General features: G+C 35.1%; 2 protein-coding genes and 1 long non-coding RNA gene across 9 annotated transcripts; 1 reads left to right on the top strand and 2 right to left on the bottom strand.

The window, feature by feature from the left end:
* The first annotated feature begins 191 nt into the window (after nt 1–191).
* Nucleotides 192–3641, top strand: LOC148193065 (putative terpene synthase 2). 7 transcript variants are annotated; one of them, XR_015782006.1, is made up of 4 exons: nt 605–745; nt 2061–2664; nt 2866–2952; nt 3173–3641. XR_015782006.1 is itself a non-coding variant. In XM_088098318.1 (2 exons), the coding sequence occupies exons 1-2, from the start codon at nt 500–502 to the stop codon at nt 1611–1613; spliced, it is 549 nt and encodes a 182-aa protein (XP_087954444.1). In that variant the 5' UTR covers nt 192–499; the 3' UTR covers nt 1614–1679. The 7 variants fall into 7 exon arrangements, 1 of the variants encoding a protein (XP_087954444.1); XR_015782002.1 differs by having other exon boundaries at nt 2863–2952; XR_015782004.1 differs by having other exon boundaries at nt 2863–2952; nt 3170–3641.
* A 2098-nt stretch (nt 3642–5739) lies between these two features.
* LOC148193064 (uncharacterized) lies at nt 5740–7888 on the bottom strand (the record flags this gene model as incomplete). The annotated part of the gene is made up of 4 exons (XM_088099840.1): nt 5740–6103; nt 6542–6583; nt 6751–6877; nt 7547–7888. Coding segments are annotated over 4 exons (720 nt in total), but the record flags the coding sequence as incomplete, so codon positions are not given.
* Nucleotides 7889–18254: 10366 nt separating this feature from the next.
* On the bottom strand, nt 18255–19279 carry LOC148193063 (uncharacterized). The gene is made up of 2 exons (XR_015781846.1): nt 18758–19279; nt 18255–18627 (listed from the first exon to the last, which is right to left on the bottom strand). It is a non-coding gene; the product is annotated as an uncharacterized LOC148193063 (long non-coding RNA).
* Nucleotides 19280–21569: the final 2290 nt, after the last annotated feature.

Below are 21569 nucleotides of genomic sequence, written 5' to 3'. Positions count from 1 at the left end.
GGCCAAAAGGTCCATTGGTAATTACTTTTTTCTTTTATCATCGTATGTAAGATACACATTCCGTATAAATAAGCATATAATATAACATAATAAATTATTTATTTGAAAATTTATCTTAATGAAGTTCCTAAAATGAATGGATTTTATGTTTCAATAATTCATTTTTTTTTTCCTGTAAGTCAAGTCATAATACGATTTTTATGCATAATAACAATTTTAGTATATACTAGTATTTGTACTAAGAAAAAAAATATTTATATGTATTTGAGTAGGTGGATATGTTGAGTTTATAAGATTTTTTATAATGGTTTACGGACGAACTCTTTAACTAAATAAACTTGTATAAAACTTAAACCTTATCTTTTATCCATGTAGAGCACACAGATATCCTTATTGGGTAACCTAATACTATATGATACCCAATATAGCAAAAGAGATTCTTGTAACAAACAAAAAGAACCAAACAATGTGGTCATATATAATGTATTTTTAATGACAGATGAAAAGACTAGTCCAGGCATACCTTATTGAGGCAAGGTGGTTTAATTCCAACCACACACCAACTGTAGAGGAGTACATGGAGATTGCAACTATCTCATGTGGTTATGCTATGTTGACAACTGTATCTTTCTTGGGCATGGAAGACACGACAGAGGAGGTCCTCATATGGGCAACGAGTCACCCAAAAATTATTGAAGCTGCTTCAATTATTTGTAGGCTCATGGATGACATTGTTGGAAGTGAGGTATATCTTAGACTACCCTTATTCTTTTCAACACGTGCATTCACTAAAAATTGGAATAGAGAAAGTTAAACATTTTTATTGAAAACCACCCCTAATCATAACAAGTTTGTCTAAAGATGTAATAAGATTGTTCTCATTCTTATGCTCAATGCTGCTAGCTTTATATATGGAACGCAAACACATTTCGTTTTTAAACACACAAAGATGGAAAACCTATAATTGTAGAAAGGTAGGAGAACAAGATTAAATAGTGTTTTTTATTAAATATGTATTGGACCCAGATTAGTTATCAGATTTTGTTTACATTCTTTGATTCTAATAATTTATTTTATTTCAATTTTGGTCTTTGAAAAAAGTTCATATAGCATTTTAAATAATGAACCAGAGTGGTTTAGATAAGAATATTAGGAGAAAAGCCATTATTAGGAACGGAAAGCGAAGAAAAATTATTCGAGACTAAAAAATTTAGACGATTGTCAACAATAAAAATCATGTTTTAAGTCAAATTTCTTTTATATTTAGTTATTGGGATTTAGGTTAAATTTGTTATTTGATATGTATGTAGTTTGAGCATGAAAGAGGGCACGTTGTGTCAAGCGTAGATTGCTACATGAAGCAATATAATACTTCAAGGAAAAATGCGATTAAAGAACTGCATAAGTTGGTGGAGAGTGGTTGGAAGGATATTAATGAGGAATGCCTTAATCCTACTCAAGTACCAATGAAGTTTCTCATGCGTGTTCTCAACCTTGCACGAATAATGGACGTCCTTTACAAAGAACAAGATAATTATACACATTTAGGAGGAATAATGAAGGATTATATCAAAGCTTTACTAGTTAATAAGGTGCCCTTGCAAATAAGCTAAAGGCTTATTTCTTTCATGTATTATTGATCTATTTCTTGAATTTCTATAATATATTATGATGAATTATCCTTGGCTTAATAATTATCTTTTTAAAAAGCATCAATTAAAAATAATTAATCTAAAAGAAGAGTAAAATAGATTCTATCATCACTCTATATAAACATTAAACAACTTGCTTTGATAGGTAACATAAAAAAAAATAATAATTAACCAAACTATTCTCCAAAAACACATATTACTTCCTTCTTCAATTGTGTATGTTCCTGTTCCTGTCTGTCACATGCTATACTGACACACGGAATTTATAAGAGGTAATGGATTAAATTGAGAATATATATCATTGAGTCCACATAATTAAGACACGGAAAATGATACTCGAACAACGTTTTTTGACAACATTTCGACACAGGACACGTGTCAGCGTTTGAGTGGTTGAGGTTTTTGCAGGAAAAAGCTGCTGCGTCTGAGAAAGTCTGATAGAAATCTGCTTCAACGCTGACGTGGCGAGGACGGGCACGGGCAGTCTGGGTTGCGCGTTTCAAAAATTGAAATGAAAAGGGAGCGGTAGGGGTTTTTGTTTGGCGTTTGAAATTTGAATTTCATTTTTGAACAATTTTAGAGAGAAGTGAAGGTTGAGAGAGAGTCTAACCTAGAGAGAGCCCGAGAGAGTTGGAGTAAGGGAGTTCGAGAGAGAGAACGACGGACTGGTTGCCGGAGTGCGCCGTTGAAGGTCGAAGGCCGTGTCGGAGAGATCGAAACCCTCCAGCCCGTTCCGTTTGACGGCGCCGCAGCTCCGACGTCGACCGCTCGACGCGAAGACGGGATCGTGTTTGGTCCGTTCCGGCCCAGCGACTTAGGGAGGCGTTGAAGGTGTCGCTTCGTCCCAGGTGGTTCCGTCCCTGTCCCGGAGTGCCGCCGGAGTGCCGCGGGAGATTCGCCGGAGTTTGGGATGTTCGGAGGACCAAAAAGAGGGGTTTTCCGGGTTGTCAGTCCCACCCACACCTTAGGCAATCGGCTCTGTTCCAACCGCCACGCGTGGTCTTCACTCAAGGTTGGTTTCTTTTTTGATTTGTCAGTGCAATGAATGTTGAATACATGGATGATGTTGTATCTGGATTTGATTTGCTTATGTATGAAACGTCTCCCAAGTGGATGTTGTTCTGTTCCCAATTTTTATACAACTTCTTTGCTTAATCTTACATTGTTCTGTTGTTAATAAAATGTTAAGAATTGTTCCCAAATTACTTAGAAGTAGCTGAAATGAGGGAAAACAAACAAGCCACACCAAAATGAGAGTGATGGACGTAGTTGGCCTTGGTGTGCAAAAACTGGCACCCAGGTACCCACTTATTTCAGTTTTTGTGTTGGTGTAGTGTTATTATACATTGAATTCTGTGTTATTTTGATTTGGGGATTACTGTCATGTTGGTCACCTCCTGTCTAGTTCAAATATCTGGCATTTCTTAAAGAGAGTTTAAATTAAATTCATTGTGCTTGAATATGAATACTATGTATTAAGTTTCCGTTTTCTGTTCATTCACACCCCATCCGTCTAGCAGTTCCAGCAGCACGCCCATGAGAAGCTTGGGAGCTGCAACGTTGGAAGCATTCACGTCCAGCTGCATCAAACAGCAGCAACGACAACACACACCGTCTTCAAGTCCAGCCGAATTGGATGCACATGTTGAGATGGGAGAGAAGTGGAAAGCTGACACAGACCTTGTTTATTCCAGCATGGGCAGCGATGGTGTGCAGAACATGCAGAAGTGTAAACAAAATGGAGGGCCCCACATGGCTTTATCTGACAGAGAAGCAAAAGAGTGATGGAAGAAATTCATTAAAGGTTGCTAATGGGAGACAACAGCATGGCAACCTGGCTGGAAACGCACGAGGCAGCACCAGAACGAGACTTGAGAATTTGGCTTTGTGTATTGTAATGAATTTTAATTTGAATGAACAATGTCATTTAATTTCCTGTTACTGAATTGTCAATTTTATTATACTGATGCGATTAAATTTCTTCTGAAATCTGATCTGTGTTGTTGTGTGTCTGCCATTTAATTTATACTGTTGTTGATTGTTTGAAATTTAATTTTTACGTTTGTTTGTACTGATAGCTTTATTGTGCGAGTTTACTGTTCCTGCAATTGCGTTTCTGCTGGTTTTGAATTCTGCACGTTTACTGTTTCTGCCTGTCAAACCGTTCGGTCTTTAACGTCACTGTTAGAGTCGTTCGTCCATCTTTCATCTGATTTTTACTTCCTCTGTGACGTTCGGCTTGTCTCTGTGTTCATGCTTGTTGTTTATCGACCGTTCGTTCTTCATCTTCATACCGTTCGGTCTGTTAGAGATCGAATGGCTCCTTCATTTATACTTACATCTACCGTTCGAGCCTCCTCTGTGCGCGCTGGACGAGCGTCCCTTCTGGGCGACAAGCGTCTGACGAGCGTCCTCAGTCAGCGTTGTCCGCTAGCTGGGCGAGCGATCTCCGCTCTCTGGACGAGCGTCCAATTACTGGACGAGCGTCCAGTTACTGGACGAGCGTCCACTTGCTGGACGAGCGTCCACTTGCTGGACGAGCCTCCTGTGCGCGCTGGACGAGCGTCCTCTGCGCGCTGGACGAGCGTCCCCTCTGGGCGCCAAACGTCTGTGCGAGCGTTCTCCGCTAGCTGGGCGAGCGATCTCCGCTCTCTGGACGAGCGTCCAATTACTGGACGAGCGTCCCCTTGCTGGACGAGCGTCCACTTGCTGGACGAGCGTCCACTTGCTGGACGAGCGTCCTCTGCGCAGCCTCCTCTGCGCGCTGGACGAGCGTCCCCTCTGGGCGACAAGCGTCTGGGCGAGCGTTCTCCGCTAGCTGGGCGAGCGATCTCCGCTCTCTGGACGAGCGTCCACTTTCTGGACGAGCGTCCACATTCTGGACGAGCGTCCTCTCCGCGCTGGACGAGCCTTCTCTGAGTGCTGGCCGAGCGTCCTCTGCGCTGCGCGCTGGACGAGCGTCCTGGCTTGCTGTTGGATGGGCGTTCTCTTCTCGATGCTGACAGCCAAATGATGCGCTCCTAACGTCCTAACGGCTCACAGTTGAGGACGAACGGTCACAGCAACAGTCAAAAATAAACTTAGACAACATAGTTTGTAGAATACTATTTGGACGACTACTATTCACTGGGCACTTTAAGGAACGAACGTTACAACAGAACAAACGCCATTTACGAGCCGAACTCTATTTGGCCGAACGTCCCAAAATGCTTTGGACGCATACTACTGGACGAACGCTATCTGGGCGAGCGCTATCTGGACGAACGTCACTTTCCGAGCCGAACACTATTTTGGCGTACGTCATTTCCGAACGCCAGGAGGAACACAATTTGACCGAACGTCACAAAATTGATATGGACGAACGCTACTGGACGAACGCTCAACACCAGGCCGAACACTTCTCTGGACGATCGCTACGGGACGAACGCTACGGACGAACGCTCAACAACAGGCCGAAACACTTCTCTGACGAACGTCATAACTCGCTAATAATGCCGAACGTTATACCATTTGGAAGGACGAACGCTACACTCATAGGAAAGGACGAACGCTACACTCATAGGAAAGGAGGAACGTTACACTCATAGGAAAGGACGAACGCTACACTCATAGGAAAGGACGAACGCTACACTTTAAGGACGAACGCACATGCAGTCAAAAGCCGTACGTTCATAGACGATTACAATCGAAACAAGATATATAAGCACCGTCTGGAACGAACGTACATAGATAACGAAACTCAATAGGTAAACAGTGTTTGGGACGAACGCACATACAGTCAATATTGAGAAACCGAACGCCCACCATTTCTCTTACATCAAAACCGAACGTTTAAAAGGCTGAGGTGGAGTACTGTTTGGACGAGCGCTAACACACACGAAACCGAACGTCTAATATTACTATTTCTCAAAAGACCGAACGCTCTTAGCGAATGGGACGAACGTCCCATTTTCACTCCAAAATTTTGAACGAACGCGCGAATCTGCAGAATTCTGCAGATTTCGCAGGTTTTCCAGAAATCGAGAAAATCCCAACTTTCAAAATGACATTGATTTTTTAATGAATTTTTTTTAACACTTATTGGACATGCAAATGATCTTCAACCATTGATTATGTCATTTATTGAACATTTCTTTGATGATTTGTAACAAAAAATATGTACATTCAAACCTAATCATCACAATTTCAAAGAGTGATAAGAAATCCATAAATGACATTCGTACTATCCATTTTGTAACAACCCTAAATGTTGCAACACTTCATTCCTCCACACAATATGACGTCCGATGAAGATTGACTAACTGTATTATTTTCATCTATAGATGGCTTACTGTTATCATCCTCGTCAGCAAACATATCATAATCACCTTCACCAGTGCTAGAGGCTTCTCCACTAGCCAAATGTTGATTTGATGGGCCTTCTTTTGCCCGGGCTAACTTCTCATATCCTTCTGAAAAGGGGAGAATGTAGAAGGCATAAGCATTAAGCAGTTAATACCACGAAACAGGCACCCTTCACTCCTTCTCATAAACCTAAATATCGACAACATCATAGAAAGAAGAAAGAAGAGCCAAGGAAAAATTGACAATTAATAACCTGCCCCAAAATCCAACACTTAACTAATATGGAGGCCCAAAGATAGTTTCTCCAAACACTAAGAATGAACAAACACCATGTATGATATTGATAATAGAACAATAAGTTCTATCTTGCATCATGACCATAATAACAACATAAGTTGAACAGTATTATAATAGTAAAACCAAGTAGTTAAATCAAATAAATTATAAAATCAAACAGCATATTACATCATGTTGTTAACAATGTAAACATAATGAAACAACAAAACATAATATAAGTAGAATAAAGCATAGTGTATAACACTAACCCGCTTCACGATCAAAAACCTCTCGCTTTTCATGATAAACATCTGCGAAAAAGGTCAAGGAGCCAAAGTTAAGCATAATGTAGGCATAGCAACTAAAGAAACAGTGAATCAAAACAAGCCGCATGACATAGAGTCTCATCAGCCTATCTAAATGATTACATGTTTACACAATGCATAATATCTACAAAGCCCGGAGGGATTAACTCAACTGTATTCACCATTCTCCATCAGCTTCATAGCATCCTCAGTTAGCTGGTCAAATACAACCTTAGTCTCAGCAGACATTTTTTCCTTTCTGTCACTGTTACCTTTTAGCCTTCTCAAGGCTTGCAAAACCTATTGGAAGAATATCGGTTAATACTGCCCAACTAATGAACCTCAAAAAACTCTTAACGAAGTAGAAGTAGATATATGATATATAATTCCAGCCTAGTCAAGTATAAAGATTTACAAGATATAAAGAGAACATGTAAATGAACATGATATAAAATTAATAATTGCAGTTAGATACAAGCCAAATATAACTTTAAACATTGTTTCTTATATTTTTATCTTTATGAACACCATTAATCCTTTATTTTGAAAAAATGGCAATTAACAGGCTTTCTCTGATAACGGTTTAGGGTTGCCATACTCAACTCAAGTTAAAAGTAAATTTGCATACGCAACTATGGAGTCAACAGCAGATTCGGGTTCTCTTATTTTCTGTATTTATTTGTTCCAACTTGAAAAGCACAATGTCAAAATTACACATTCCTTACACGTTCAGATTTGAGAGTAAAATATTTTTAACTGGATAATATTTTTTAAGAATATGAACTACCCTTAGCAAGAAATTCCACAACTCCTTGGCCACATAAAAATCCAATGATTGCCTAAACAAATGGATGATCTACAACTACTCTGGAGTGAATTGGAAAATAAATATTGTATTTTACAATGATACTTCAGTAGAACAAAGAAATAAAAAATCAGAAAATTAAGAATGATAAAATACATACATACCGTTTCCCCAAGTTCAAGAACATTTGCAATCCGCCTCTTCATGACGGCAATATCTTTAGAAGAAAGGTCCGGCGGCACTCCGGGACAGGGACGGAAGCAGCTGGGACGAAGCGACACCTTCAACGCCTCCCTAAGTCGCTGGGCCGGAACGGACGGAACACGATGCCGTGTTCGCTTCGACCGGTCGACGTCGGACCCGCGGCGCCCCTGAAACGGAACGGGCTGGAGGCGTTCGATCTCTCCGACACGGCCTTCGACAGTGAACGGCGGCACTCCGGCAAGCACTCCGTCTCTCTCTCGCTCGTGAACCCTTTCTCCAACTCTCTCGTCTCTCTGTCTAGGTCACAGCATCCGTCCCCAATGTTCGCGCGGCTTCTCTCTACGAAGTTCGAAAATGAATTTCAAATTTGAAACGCAACTTTTACTCTGCCCGTGCCCGTCCCTCGCCACGTCACAATTGAAGCAGTTTTTCTCAGATTTCACCAGCTTTTTCCCTCAAAACGTGGACCGCTCATATGCTGACACGTGTGCTGTGTCGAAATGTTGTCAAAATTTGTTGTCTAAGTATCATTTTCCTTATCAGAATACTTCATATTCAATAAAAATACTATCAACATAAATCAATATAAATAATAGAAATTTCTATAACATTTCGTGTCAACATTTTAAATGTAAATATTTTCCACAACATAAAATCAATATAAAAAACAAAAAAATAAAGTAAATTGGAAGTATATCCTAATGCAAAATCCTACATATCTAAACATACATGTATCATCTTTAGCACGAATGATTAGAACATAAAGTTTGATATGAGGTCAATGATAAATTTTGTGAATTAATTCATGTTTAAACCAATGGTTGCAAAGTATTTGGATGGTGGGCAAGAATGTGCTTTCACAGTAAGACAAAATTCCAACCTTTATAATTTAATTTGCACAATGCCTTCCTTTAAGTTTATTTTAAATTAAAAAATATCGTTGCCTTTATAATTCAATCATTATACACCCAAAAATAAAGATATAAAAAAGACAATGTAAAATTTTAAAAATAAAATAATAAATTGAAATAAAAAGGAGGCAAAAGGTAGTTAAACATGATTAAAAAATAATACAACAAATATTAACATCTTTAAAAGTTATGTTCCTATTCCCTCTTTATTTTCAGTCTCATTGTTCATTTTCTCACTAAAGCTTTTGCATTAATTTTGTGAAAGAAAGTTGTCTTTTCTATGTGTATCTAACAAAGTAGCAACAAGCGTAAATTTTCCGTTTTGTTTCATTTTAAGCGGAAAGGGAGAATAAAAAAATAAAACTAAAATATATAAAGAGAAAGGAGAAATAGTGTTTTCTTTTTTTAAAATATATATATCTATACTTAAATTATGTTTTGTAGTTTTTAAAAATAAATTGAAAATTAAAATCCGTTTAATATACTTTTTGTAACATCTTAAAATATAGCATAGATACTGTATATAAGAGTTATCACAGTTATGATATGTATAACCGTTATCCAACTAGATCATAAAGTTTCAACATTATAGTTATCCAAAATAACTATAGAAATTTAAACTTTATATACACAAAAGCTCATATACCAAAACTATATACAATCTACTACTCTGATGAAACTACTCTGCAACATCTTCGATATCCAACGCCTGCTCTAAGGAAACCTCATCTCTCTCTCCTCACACCCACAGGATGATCATTGCAAAAGAAAGAACACAACATATACAAAGCACAATCACAAACAGAAGGGTAAGCTAGAAGTTAAAACAATTAATGATACATTCATTTAATCAAACATTCATCTAAAAAGCATGCATACATATCATAACGACTAAACTTTATTCTTGATAGACCATTGACTTGACAATACGAATTAGTATGAATATGTAGCTATGGAAGATCATGTACTGGTTGTGGTGGAACAATTGGCCCACCCCAAGCTACCACAACAGGTTAGTCTGTTATAACTCACCTTAGGCCAAGGAAAAGCCCCTAGGCTAGGACCTCCTGCTATTCTCACGACATGCCTCACCTCTCTCTACCTGAGAATGAGTGACTATTAGAATGTCAGGATGAACTCCAAGACTAAGCTTCTCATATTCATACTTGTAACTTTAACACAAACCACTGAGATATTCCTCCTTGGAATTCTCTTCCACATCATTTAGGATCATAAACCTTACTTTGATAATTACATAGCACTCGTTCAATATCATACATCAATTACAACCAAGTCAAATTCAGAAATTCAATCTCATAATAACTAGGCACAGTCCCTCAGCGCACACCCTTGCTGAGTGAATCAAGATGTTTCTCGCACAGTGACACCAACTCGCTGTGCGAATAAACTTCCAGTGGTACCAGACCTCAACCACTCGCGTAGCGCCCCAATTCGCTATGCGAAGGTCTAGACAGTGATCCAGACCCACCAAGAACTCGTAGAGTGCACCCCCTCGCTATTCGAATAAACTTGGCAATTACTCCATACCCCTACCAGGCACTAAGAGAAGTAATTCGTTGTGCGAATCATCAGACATAGAGTAAAACCTCTCAAACCATTCGCACAACGCACCTTCTCGCTGTGTGAATTACTCAAGCAGAGAGCAAACCCCAAAAGCATTCGCACAATGTACCTACCCGCTGTGTGAATGACTCAGATAAAGAGCACTCACCATGACCACTCGTTGTGAGAATCTATTCGCTCAGCGAGTCTGCATAATCTACAACACGAAATTCTGCAGAATTATGCAACTCAAACCCCATTTACCAATTCCAACTATTTTTTTCAACTTCTTATCATCCTAATTTGTGTTATACACGTAATTTGACTTGCCTAGACATCTCTAAACCTTTCTACCATCATTTTATAGTGATTATGGATCAATTCCTACTTCAAAACACTAAATTTCTCAACCTAATGACCCAAATCATGTTCTACCACTTTTTCACAGTTTTGAGCAATTTAGGGACTCGAGCAAGTCCCATTTGACTTACCATATGCTATCACAGACCAATTGTACCTCTAACCTCTAACCTCTAATTCTCATTTTCACTACCCCACTTCCTCAAAATAACTTAAAACAAGTATAAACTTCAATTTTTCCGATTAAACACTTTCATAACATATTTCTAACACTCCACACAACTAACAAAGATTAAACATCATTTAGTTTTAGCTCAATATCACAATTCATCACATTCAATCATATTCAAGTGGCACACATGGAAACTCATTCAAAAACTTAAATTTACTATCAATCAATACAAGAAGCTTAGAATTAACATATGTACTTACTAAATCACTAAATTAACAATAATAATCCAGCTTCCCTTACCTTTATGAAGTTGCCCAACTTTAGAAATACACTGACAGTTGCTTGCACCGCAAGGAATTTCTATGAAAACCTACAATTTACCAATCAGTGATATGAAATGGCTCTTAGAACCTAGATTGAGTTAGGGAGAAACTATTAGACACATGCAAACAGAAACATTGCATGATCATAGTCCATAAATGTACGAAAGAAGAGGGAAAACGAATTTCGGTTCAAAACACAAATTTGATCGATATATATTGTAGCTCTCGACGTCAAGATCGTCTAGGCACCTCCTGATCACCAAACAGAGTATTAAATGAGAGAAAGGGAAGGAAACAGTGTTTTAGAGATGGAATGTATTTAAATAATGAACCAAGCTTTAGAATTTGGGTGTTACTCCCTGCACCACTACAAAATGCTTCCTCCACCTCTCCATCTCTTTTTTACCCTTTAATAATATTTAAATGAATGTGAATTGAACAAATGTGAATATGCGTTGTATCCTTAAACGGATATCAACATTCGTTGAAGGACAAACGAATATCAACATCCGTTCAAGGATGTTGAAATCCGTTTAAGAAAATCGTTATTCCGTTTATTATTCAAATTGGTCCAATATAAGAAATGTTTAATTTCCTATGGCTCGGTAATAGTAATAACTAATCGCAATTTTATTACTATTAATTAACAAATATAAACCTTACCGGAGAGTGTTTGCGAATTGGCAACAACTTCGACTGAGGAGTTGCGAAAATAAAGCGAAGATAGGAAAAGTGTTGCAAAGGATGTGGTGTGTGTTTATTTAATCATGGAATCCGTGGTGATAGAAATCGTCGAATGTTATTTGTGTTGCAATGAAGGAGGACTCGGAGAACAATAAAGAAAAATATGCGAGGATTTGGGGAGCTTTACTCTTCAGCTTAATTGGCGCCTCCTTCACTACCTTAGTAGTGATTCTTTTTCTTCAATTTGTTTTTTTCAATCGATCTTAGGTTTTGCTCGAGAGGATTACAGATACGAATTTTTTATTTAATTTAGCTTTTGAATATTAGAATTGCTTTCAAATTTGTAGGTTGGTCCGCTGCGGAGGAGTGTTGATTGGTGCTATGTTCAGGTATGGAGAGTGAATTAAAAATTGTTATGAGCTAAACGCATAGAAATCTGTTAGAGCGGTCCTATTACTAATTGACGGTTTTACTTTTTTGTATGACGGAAGTGAGAGTTGGGTGAGAACAAACGAATTTGAAAAAGTGAGAGTTGGGAGTAGGCTACGCGAGAGAGTGAAAATGAAATAAAGATCTAGGATTTCAGAAAAAAATAAATAAATATGATTAAAGTAAACATGGATATTTTTATAATTAAAAAAATTTGGAAAGATTTGGAGAGGTACAGGGAGAATTGGTGGTGGTGGAGAAAACAACACCCCTGCTGAGAAAACAACACCCTTCTAAGAAACCAGCCTCAATCAAATCACATGCCTAACAAAAACCGAATCAAGATAAAATCATAAAACTAAAAAAATAAAATAAAGAAAATCTAAGTTTAGTGTTTGTTTATAAAGAATATTATTGCCTTACTTACGTATCTTTTATTTATATTTAAGTATTTAGATTAATTAAAAATAAAGTTAAATTATAATATATATAAATATAAATTTTATTTTATAAGTTAACTTTGTAAGATTGTATTACATTTAAAATATATTATCTTAAAATGATAAAAAAATAATAATCTTGTGATGAATTTCTCTCATAATTTTTTAACCTTCAACAAACAAAGTTGTAATTTATTAACTCATCTAACAATATTAAAAGAAAATTAATGTAAGATGCTTTTACATCATCTTTCTACTTAAGTGGTGCCATAAGTCATGCCCTAATTTCTTAGCTTCATTAACTCAAAATATTCAGAATAGGTTTATTTCTGCTTCAATTCATTTATGCTACATTGAGAATACTTTATTTCATAATATATATATATATATATATATATATATATATATATATATATATATATATATATATATATATATATATATATATAAAATTTCACATTTAAAAAGTGTAAAGCAACTAAGTTTTGAAAAGAAAAGTTAAACATCCAAAGTTTTAAAATAGAGGGTGTAAATATTAGTTTGGTGACTTAAATGTGTTTTATTTTCGTAAATTATTATAACCAATTATGTTTCATAATTATAAACCATTTAATTCATGTAATGATGTAAAATATTATTTCAATACATGAAATGTTTCTTATGTAACAAATGAAAATATATAACTTTTATATGTAATTTATTGAAAAGTATATTTTACAAAAATAAAATATTTTATAATTTATTTAAAACGAAAACACATTTTTTCATAAAAATATATAAAACCATGTTGAAAATCTCTCATTATATAATATATATTGTTTTTCTTCCATCGATAGAGAGAAATAGGATTTTTATCCATACTTTAAGGTAACAATTTACGAGCAACAAAATTATAATTGTATATGACAATAAACTACCATCAGTTAAAACATTCTTTCTATGAAATAGGATTTTTTTAGGCGCCATTGATGAGAGTCATGTACAGGTAAATGTTCCAAGATTGGAAGCAGTAAGATATACAGGTAGGAAAGATTAACCCACCCATAATGTATTTGCATATTGTGATTTTAACACGAAGTTCACATATGTATTAGTTGGATGTAATAAGGGAACAACTTACTTTTTCAAGAATATTGAAGGATGCACTGGTTACAGAGATCCATTGATCATTCCAGTAGGTAAATGATTTATGTTACTTAATATCATCACTGGTTACACAAGATTTGAAAAATTATGTAGGAAAGTATTCTCTTGAAGATGTGGAAATTATATTGAAATGAAACATAATTACACCATATAGAGGTGTTAGATACTAGTTGAAAGAGTACAATAATAGAGAGGTCCTCAAAATCAATAGGAATTGTTTAATCATCATCATTCATCATTGACAAATGTGATAAAGAGGAGATTTGATGTGTTAAGAAAATGATTTGTCATTATAGTGAATGAAATAAAACCTCATTATTCTTTCGGTACAATGACAAAAATAGTGTTGACATGTTACATTCTTTACAACTTCCTACGAGAGGTAGACATGGTCAATTGTTAGTTGAAGAAGTTGATCGGAAGTCGATGAAAGAAGATGAAGTGAGTTAACTAATCAAGTTCGTGAAGTTAACTATAGACATGGTTGTAACATTATGAAATAACAAATCAATATGGAGAGATTATGAAAACAATTGATGTGTTTGAAAACTTCATTTAGTGTTGGAACTATATGAACATTAAGTATTTATTATGATAACTTGATTTGGTTTCCCATGGTTATATGTTTGTTTTCTTTATATCATTGCGTGAGTTTCTTTCTAGTAGGTGATCATGAATAGGGGAAAGGGTATTGCACTAGACTCATTTTCTGGCCTTCGTGAATTCACTAAATCCACGAAGGATATGAACCTTTGATTATTGTCAACTATGGTAGACAAAGCTAGATTGGGTAATGGGGTGGATGACAATTGGATGTCGCTAGCATACAATAACATTCTCGACCACCTACACTAATCTAATTTAGTTGGGTTAAACAAAAATAATTTAAAAAATAGACAAAAGGTGTAGAAGGATAAATGACAGAAGATTCATGACATATTTAACAGATTAAGTGGATTATCTTGGAGTGACTCAACTAAGCATTTTTATGTTGAAGATGAGCATGATAATGATAAAGCCATAGAGACTTTGCATGACAGTTTCCCTTTTGAAACGAGTAAGTTTTATCTATCCAAGTATTGTTTCTTATTTGAAGTATTAAATAAATTATGGTCTTCGTGCCTAGCTATATGAAATGGAAAGATTCATGGAAAAGTTTTGCCAGTGTTGAAAATATTTCTTGCCATGGCTCAATTTTTGTTGAAGGTTGGCTATACTTTTGGCACATATGTTGTTTCTGATTTGCCCATTACCGTTTTGGATCATTAGTTGAGATATTGGGAAATGTCTTCTTGTTTCTAATTTGCTGCTCCATTGTAAAAACAAATGTGTTTGTACCTTTTTTAAAGGACATCAGTTGATTTGTAAATAAGGGATTCTAAATTTATGTTAATTGCAGGTCCGGTAGTGCTTGTGATTAGTTCATTAAGGTTATGCGTGTGCGCATGTATGCCATGACCTTTGTTCCTTCTTCAGTGTCTTTTATGGTTGTTATAGAAATTGAGAAGTACAATTAATGTTATCATTAGTATTAAAATCATTATCTGATTTCATATTATACCATTTACCCCTCTAATTAAATAAATAAATTTCTCCATCTCTTATTATTCGTCTTTTGTGGCAATTTCATGATAAATGTGTAAAATAATTAAAGATTATATTTTATAATTTTCAAAATATAGTAATTAATATTGTCTTGAACTTTTAAAATTATAAATAGGTTTAATCATTCACGAAGTCCCTATTTTCGCGTGAAATCTCAATTTAGTCCATTTGTTTATGGAAATCTCAATTTGGTCCCAAATTTATGAAAATTGCAACAATTGGATCATTTCCGTTAAATTTTCTGCAACGGCGTTAATGTGTGTTTGACGTGGCACGCTGTAGTCAGTTTCTTAACTGACGTGGCTGACTAAAGGAGGGGCAGGTCAAGCACGTGAATGATTAAACCTTTTTGCGTTATACCACTCTCGCCGTTATACCACTCTTTGCAAACCAAAGAAACCGAGCTTTTGTCCTTTCGAGATTTTAACATCCCTATAATTCTTTCCAATACCTCATAAGGAAAAGTGGAGTTTGATTTTGGATTATCCCTCTTTCTCCAACACTCCATCTTCAACTCAAGAATAGAAAGACAAGAAAAGAGCCAAATTTTTCGACACCGTGTGGATCAACAATGAGATTTTTAAGCAGCCACCTTGTCAAATTATGGTAAAGCAACCATGAAAAAGGAAGACTCAAACAAAGTGAACTTAAGGAGCAGAAAAAGAAACGGGTACAAGGAAAAGGATTTGCAGAGAGCAGCAAATTGTCAATGACAATAAATAATACCCAAAAAGAAAGTGTACAAGAGTGAAAGAAAAGAAAGAAATTTGCTGAGTGAACTCTCCAAAGTTGAAAAAGAACCTGTTCCTATGTACCGTTCACTGTTGACTGCAAAGGTACCTGCTTTCAGCCATGTTTTCTCTTTGAACACAAGAAAACAACAGAATTTAAGAGCATTCGGAACTGAAACAAAAATTTGGAGACCCAAATGAGCTTGATGGAATTTGCGATCCGTTAAGAGGTGGAAGGAGATCCAGAAGGTATATATTTATACGGGTGTATGTGAGAGGAGGAAGGAGAGAGAAAAGGTTAGGTCGCTGAAAATTGGAATCTTTTTCCCTGTACAGAAACTTCTCAAATCACTTCTATCCGATGATGACGACAATTGCACACACTCTGTCAAGGTCAACTTGGATTAAACCCTAAATCCCCAAAATGATACCTCAATTTGTGAAATGGAATGAACGGTGGACGAACCCTAAAAATACTCAGAAGAATCTCAATCCCTAATTCGATCAAATAAAAATCTAAATCCCAAGTTTGGTTTAAAACTTTCATTTTCTGTTTACTTAAAAAATTTTATTATCCACGTACTTCAGCTGCCCCTGCTTCAGTCAGCCACGTTAGTTAAGAAACTGACTACGGTGTGTCACGTCAAACACACACTAACGCCGTTGGAGACAATTTAACAGAAAGGATCCAATTGTTGCAATTTTCATAAATTTGGGACTCAATTGAGGTTTCCAGAAACAACGGGAATAAATTGAGATTCCACACGAAAATAGGAACTTCGTGAATGATTAAACCTTGTAAATAGTAGGGAACAACATTTTACTAAAAACTGATAGTAAAAGGCGTGAAGGTAGCAATTGCTGGTGAAATCTCATCCATTTAAACAAAAAATTTCCTAAATGAATTCATTAACAGTATCGGTGAACTTTAATATCTATAAAATGAATTCAAAACAAAATGAGTATCTCATGATTATGCTAAACCCACTAAAAACACTGGGAATAACAAAGGCTAGAAAAATTTATTCTAGATATTCAAGTTCTCCGTCCATATCCAATTCGACAAACCCTTCTTTTCTTGTCGCCATCGCTTTTTTCATTATTTGAAGGCTTAGACTTATGTCAGAAAACCTTTTCTTCAATATATTTTGTTGCTTCTGTAAATGATTCTTTCGGTTCTCCAGTATGTTGATATTTGCTTCCATTTCTTTTACCTTGCGAAACTCTTAACGTGATTTCTCATCTCCATAGCAGAATCAACATATGGCTGGAGCCGGTTAAAATTAAAACATTGAAGTTCTTCCCATGCTACTTGTAGATGATCACATTTCTCATCATTCATATATCTGATTTGGGTTAAATATGTTTTTAGTCCCTAAGTTATTGGTCGTTTCTGGTTTTCGTCCCTCTTTCAAAATAAGGTACAATTTGGTCTCATTCTTTTCGAAACGTTCGTTTTAGTCCTCAAAACTTTGGTTTTAGTCCTCATTTTGTTGACTAAATGAGGACCAAATTTTTAGCGGTGTTAGTTTTCGAGAGTTAAGAAAATTTGCATAGCGCACCAGTACATTTGCGCTGAGCGAATTAATGAAGTTAAGTGGCTTTAAAAGACGTGACAGAAAGACAGAAACATTCTTCTAACAGAAGTTCTGGACAAAAAAAAAAGAAACGAAAACATCTCAGGAACTTCCGGAGACTACTTCAAGGCATCAAGACACCATTTTTGTAAGGGATTGCTTCAAATGTGTACGTTTAGATGACTAGGAGTAGTTTTTCTTTCGTTGGAATTGGATGTAATGAATTTACTCGGGTGTAATTTTCTTGTTTAATCAAAAACTTGTAACTTTTTGGCAAGTATACCAAATCGTTCCAAGTAATATAGAGTAAGTTCAAAGTATCGTTCTCCTATGGGACTTGTGCAACACATGACAATTCTTTCTTTTATAACTCAATTAGACATAAAAGAAACTTTGTTGGAATTGGGTTCATGAATCATATGAAAATAAAACTCTGTACAATATATTATTATTTCATTCAAACATTCACATCAAGGCATACTAGTCCTAATCCCTTAGCAACTAGTTCTAAATTAATATATCAAAATGCTAATTCCTTAGTCAATTTAACATACAATTTGCATTAAGTCCGATGTTAAGAATGACCAAGTTATTGAGTCTATCTCTAGATCCCAAATCACTTAGGTGCTCTATCTATGTTCATGTTCAAAGTTACTTTCCAGTAATCAGAAACATTCAAATAACATTATATTTCCATATAATGATAGTAAATTCAAGAAAGAGCATATGAACGAACAACGATATATTAAACAAGAAAATTACACCAGAGTAAATTCATTACATCCAATTCCAACGAAAGAAAAACTACTCCTAGTCATCTAAACGTACACATTTGAAGCAATCCCTTGCAAAAATGATGTCTTGATGCCTTGAAGTAGTCTCTGGAAGTTCCTGAGATGTTTTCGTTTCTTTTTTTTGTCCGGAACTTCTGTTAGAAGAATGTTTCTGTCTTTCTGTCACGTCTTTTAAAGTCACTTAACTTCATTAATTCGCTCAGTGCAAATCAAATGTACTGGTGCACTATGCGAATTTCCTTCTTCTGGCAGTGCAAATTTTGGCTTTCGCTTTGCGAAAATTGGCTGACAGTCTAAATAATATTCCTGTAGAATATTTTACATAACAATTTACTATTATAACTTTTCAATGAGGAACAACATGAATAATTATAAGATTGAGCTCATTTATAAGTATAAAAACAATTCATTTTCACACTTATCAAAACCTACTTACCTCAACGGCAGGGGAAGAAAGACAACCCAAAACCTCCACCAAGATGATTTAGACAAGCTCGCTCACATGCACAAACCACACCACACTCCAGCAAGACCCCTCCAAGAACAACCCTCGAACAACAACTCTGTAAGAAGAACAAACACATCACAGCAAGTGGAAGCCCACCCCTCGATGACAATCGGCATCCTTTAACTGCAAAACCAAGCGCTGAACCAATCTTTGCGATGGACGAACTCCATGACGATTGCGACACACCCAATCACGGGCACATGATTTCGACACAGCCAATCACCAACACGGTGACTGACGGTCACGCTAGCTGATGGAGAGGGCCTCTGCTAGTGAAATGCTGGTGAACGAAGGGGAATGATGGTAAGAATCGAACTCTCGAAGAAAGAAAGAGAAAGTGTTTGGCTCGAAAAATGAAAAACTCCCTTATTTGAATGATTAAAGACTCTTTACCTAAATCTATCTTTAGATTTCTTTATTCATTTCTTGGATTAGGAGATATTAAATTTCTTTCCGTAGAAGATAATGAAACATTTCCACTTCAACAAGACGCTAGTGTAAATTTCTTAGTCTTTAACTATAAAAACAAAATAAAATGTAGTCAATTCAACCAAACCTAATTATATATATATATATATATAAATATTTAATTCATTTAATTTAAATTTAAAAATAATATCTCTAATTTGATGTGAGAAAATACTAATATTTTATACCATCTCTATCTATTAGAATAAAATCAACAAAACATATTTATAAATAAATTTGGTATCGATTAATTAGTTAAGTTATGAAATCATATATTATAAATGTTTTACAAAACTTTTTTTTACAAAAGTAAAAGTTAAGGAATTTTCTCACATTTGCAAAACATTAATATAATTTTGATCATTTCTACAATATAAATACTACTTATATCATGAGAAAATATGTAACACGCATTTCGAAAATATTTTTATTCTTTTCTTAAATTATAATTGAATTATATTTTTGTTATTATTTATTTCACTTTACTAATCTTTATCTATATCTTTATCTTATTTTTATATAATTATTATTATTTATTTTGATTATTTTTTTAATAATTTTTATAATATTCATATAAAAATTTGATATAATGTATGAAAAAAAAAATTAAGTTTGTCTCTGTTGTACCTTAGTTATAAAAAACAATTTTTTAAATAAATGTCTAAATAGGTTGAAATCATAATTTATTTTATTGAAAAGGTTACTTTTCTGAAATGAAAAAGTTTAAACAGCATAGTATACTTGGTATCTAAAGAGTAGACATAACAATAATTTTAGCAATATATATATATATATATATATATATATATATATATATATATATATTATATATATACATTTTATATAAAGATTCAACAATACTAATACTTTTAATTGTTACATCAAATCCTTTTCTATATATTCAAAGTTGTTGAAAGTACTAAGAACATTAAGAACACCAAATGGTGCACCGAGGTAGCTAGAGCTTCTGGCTTTTTTGATTAGTCTTGTGAATATTGTATTTCACTTAGCATTAGTGTGACATCCGGCACTGATGAAGGCGGGGAGTGATCGTCGATGCAAGAGACACGAAATGCAAGGGGCACTGACAAGGAGCGGTTCCTGACAGGCTTTCAGTGGAAGAGGCACATGAACGAATCAAACATACACCGGAATGAGAGGGATCTAGAGACTGTATAGGTATGAGACTATACATTTGAAGGATATCTTAAAGGGATTGATTTGGCTACTCATATCACTAAATGCATTTGCTTTTTGGTAGCCTACCTCATAAGAACTCCATGATTAAGCGTGTTGGGGCGTTACAAGTGGTATCAGAGCTTAGCCTCTCCCAGTACGGTGTGGTGAGGACAAAGCACATTGGCGATCGATATTCCCTGTAAATTGTCGGGGCATTACAAGTGGTATTAGAGTTTAACCTCTTCTAACGAAAGCCCTTCAGAAAAGTTTTCCAAAATAAATTGCCGGAAAGTTACAATGGTGAAACACATCAATAGTGCAAGCAATCACATGTTATGATCATAGGCGCAGCTTTATCTGAAGAATTCATATACTTGTTTTGGAGATATTCTTAACTCTGCAACAATGTTTAATTGACTGAAGTTTATCCATTTGCTATGATTCTAGCCTAGTTAAGTTGATTAAGCCTTTCTGAAATGACAATTCTCAAGAAATCATCGACAAAAATGTTTGATTTGACCAAAAAGAAAATTGCTTTTAATTCAAATGTTTACTAATTTGGAGTTTATTGCCCACTTGATTGACATATTAGGTGAGTATATCACCACCCATAAGATCGGTATTCAATATTAACTATTTAATAAATAGTTCAATCTAATCTATTTAATAAAATATGATCTAATTCTATCCCTTGATATTAACTATGTTAGTATGGAACTTAAAAACAAACACTGAATTGTTTCAATTTTTTAAAAATTAGAATTCAATTAAGATGAAAGAAAAATATAAAGAATCTATTTGAGAAAAGTTGTCAAGTTGTCAGGATTAAACCTTAAAAATATTATTTGAACCTCTAAAATTATTAATTAAGATCAATCACTGTAACATCCCAAAATATAGTAATTACCATAATTGAGAATTAATTACAATTAATAATATAAACAGTGCAGTCTTTGCATTAACTCAGATTTAAAAGCCGAACGACACCAGTACAAGGGAAGCGCGCATAAACGCTTACAAGGGAAACTAAAACGAATGCTTCAAATATATACTAACGTACGCTAAACAGAAGCAAAACAATAACTAGGACGAA

Source organism: Vigna umbellata, chromosome 9, assembly GCF_029865625.1.
Source record: "Vigna umbellata cultivar VRB3 chromosome 9, Vumbellata_1.0, whole genome shotgun sequence".
NCBI lineage: Eukaryota > Viridiplantae > Streptophyta > Magnoliopsida > Fabales > Fabaceae > Vigna > Vigna umbellata.
Note: the sequence above shows the minus strand (reverse complement) of the source record. Positions and strands in the feature narration are given on the sequence as shown.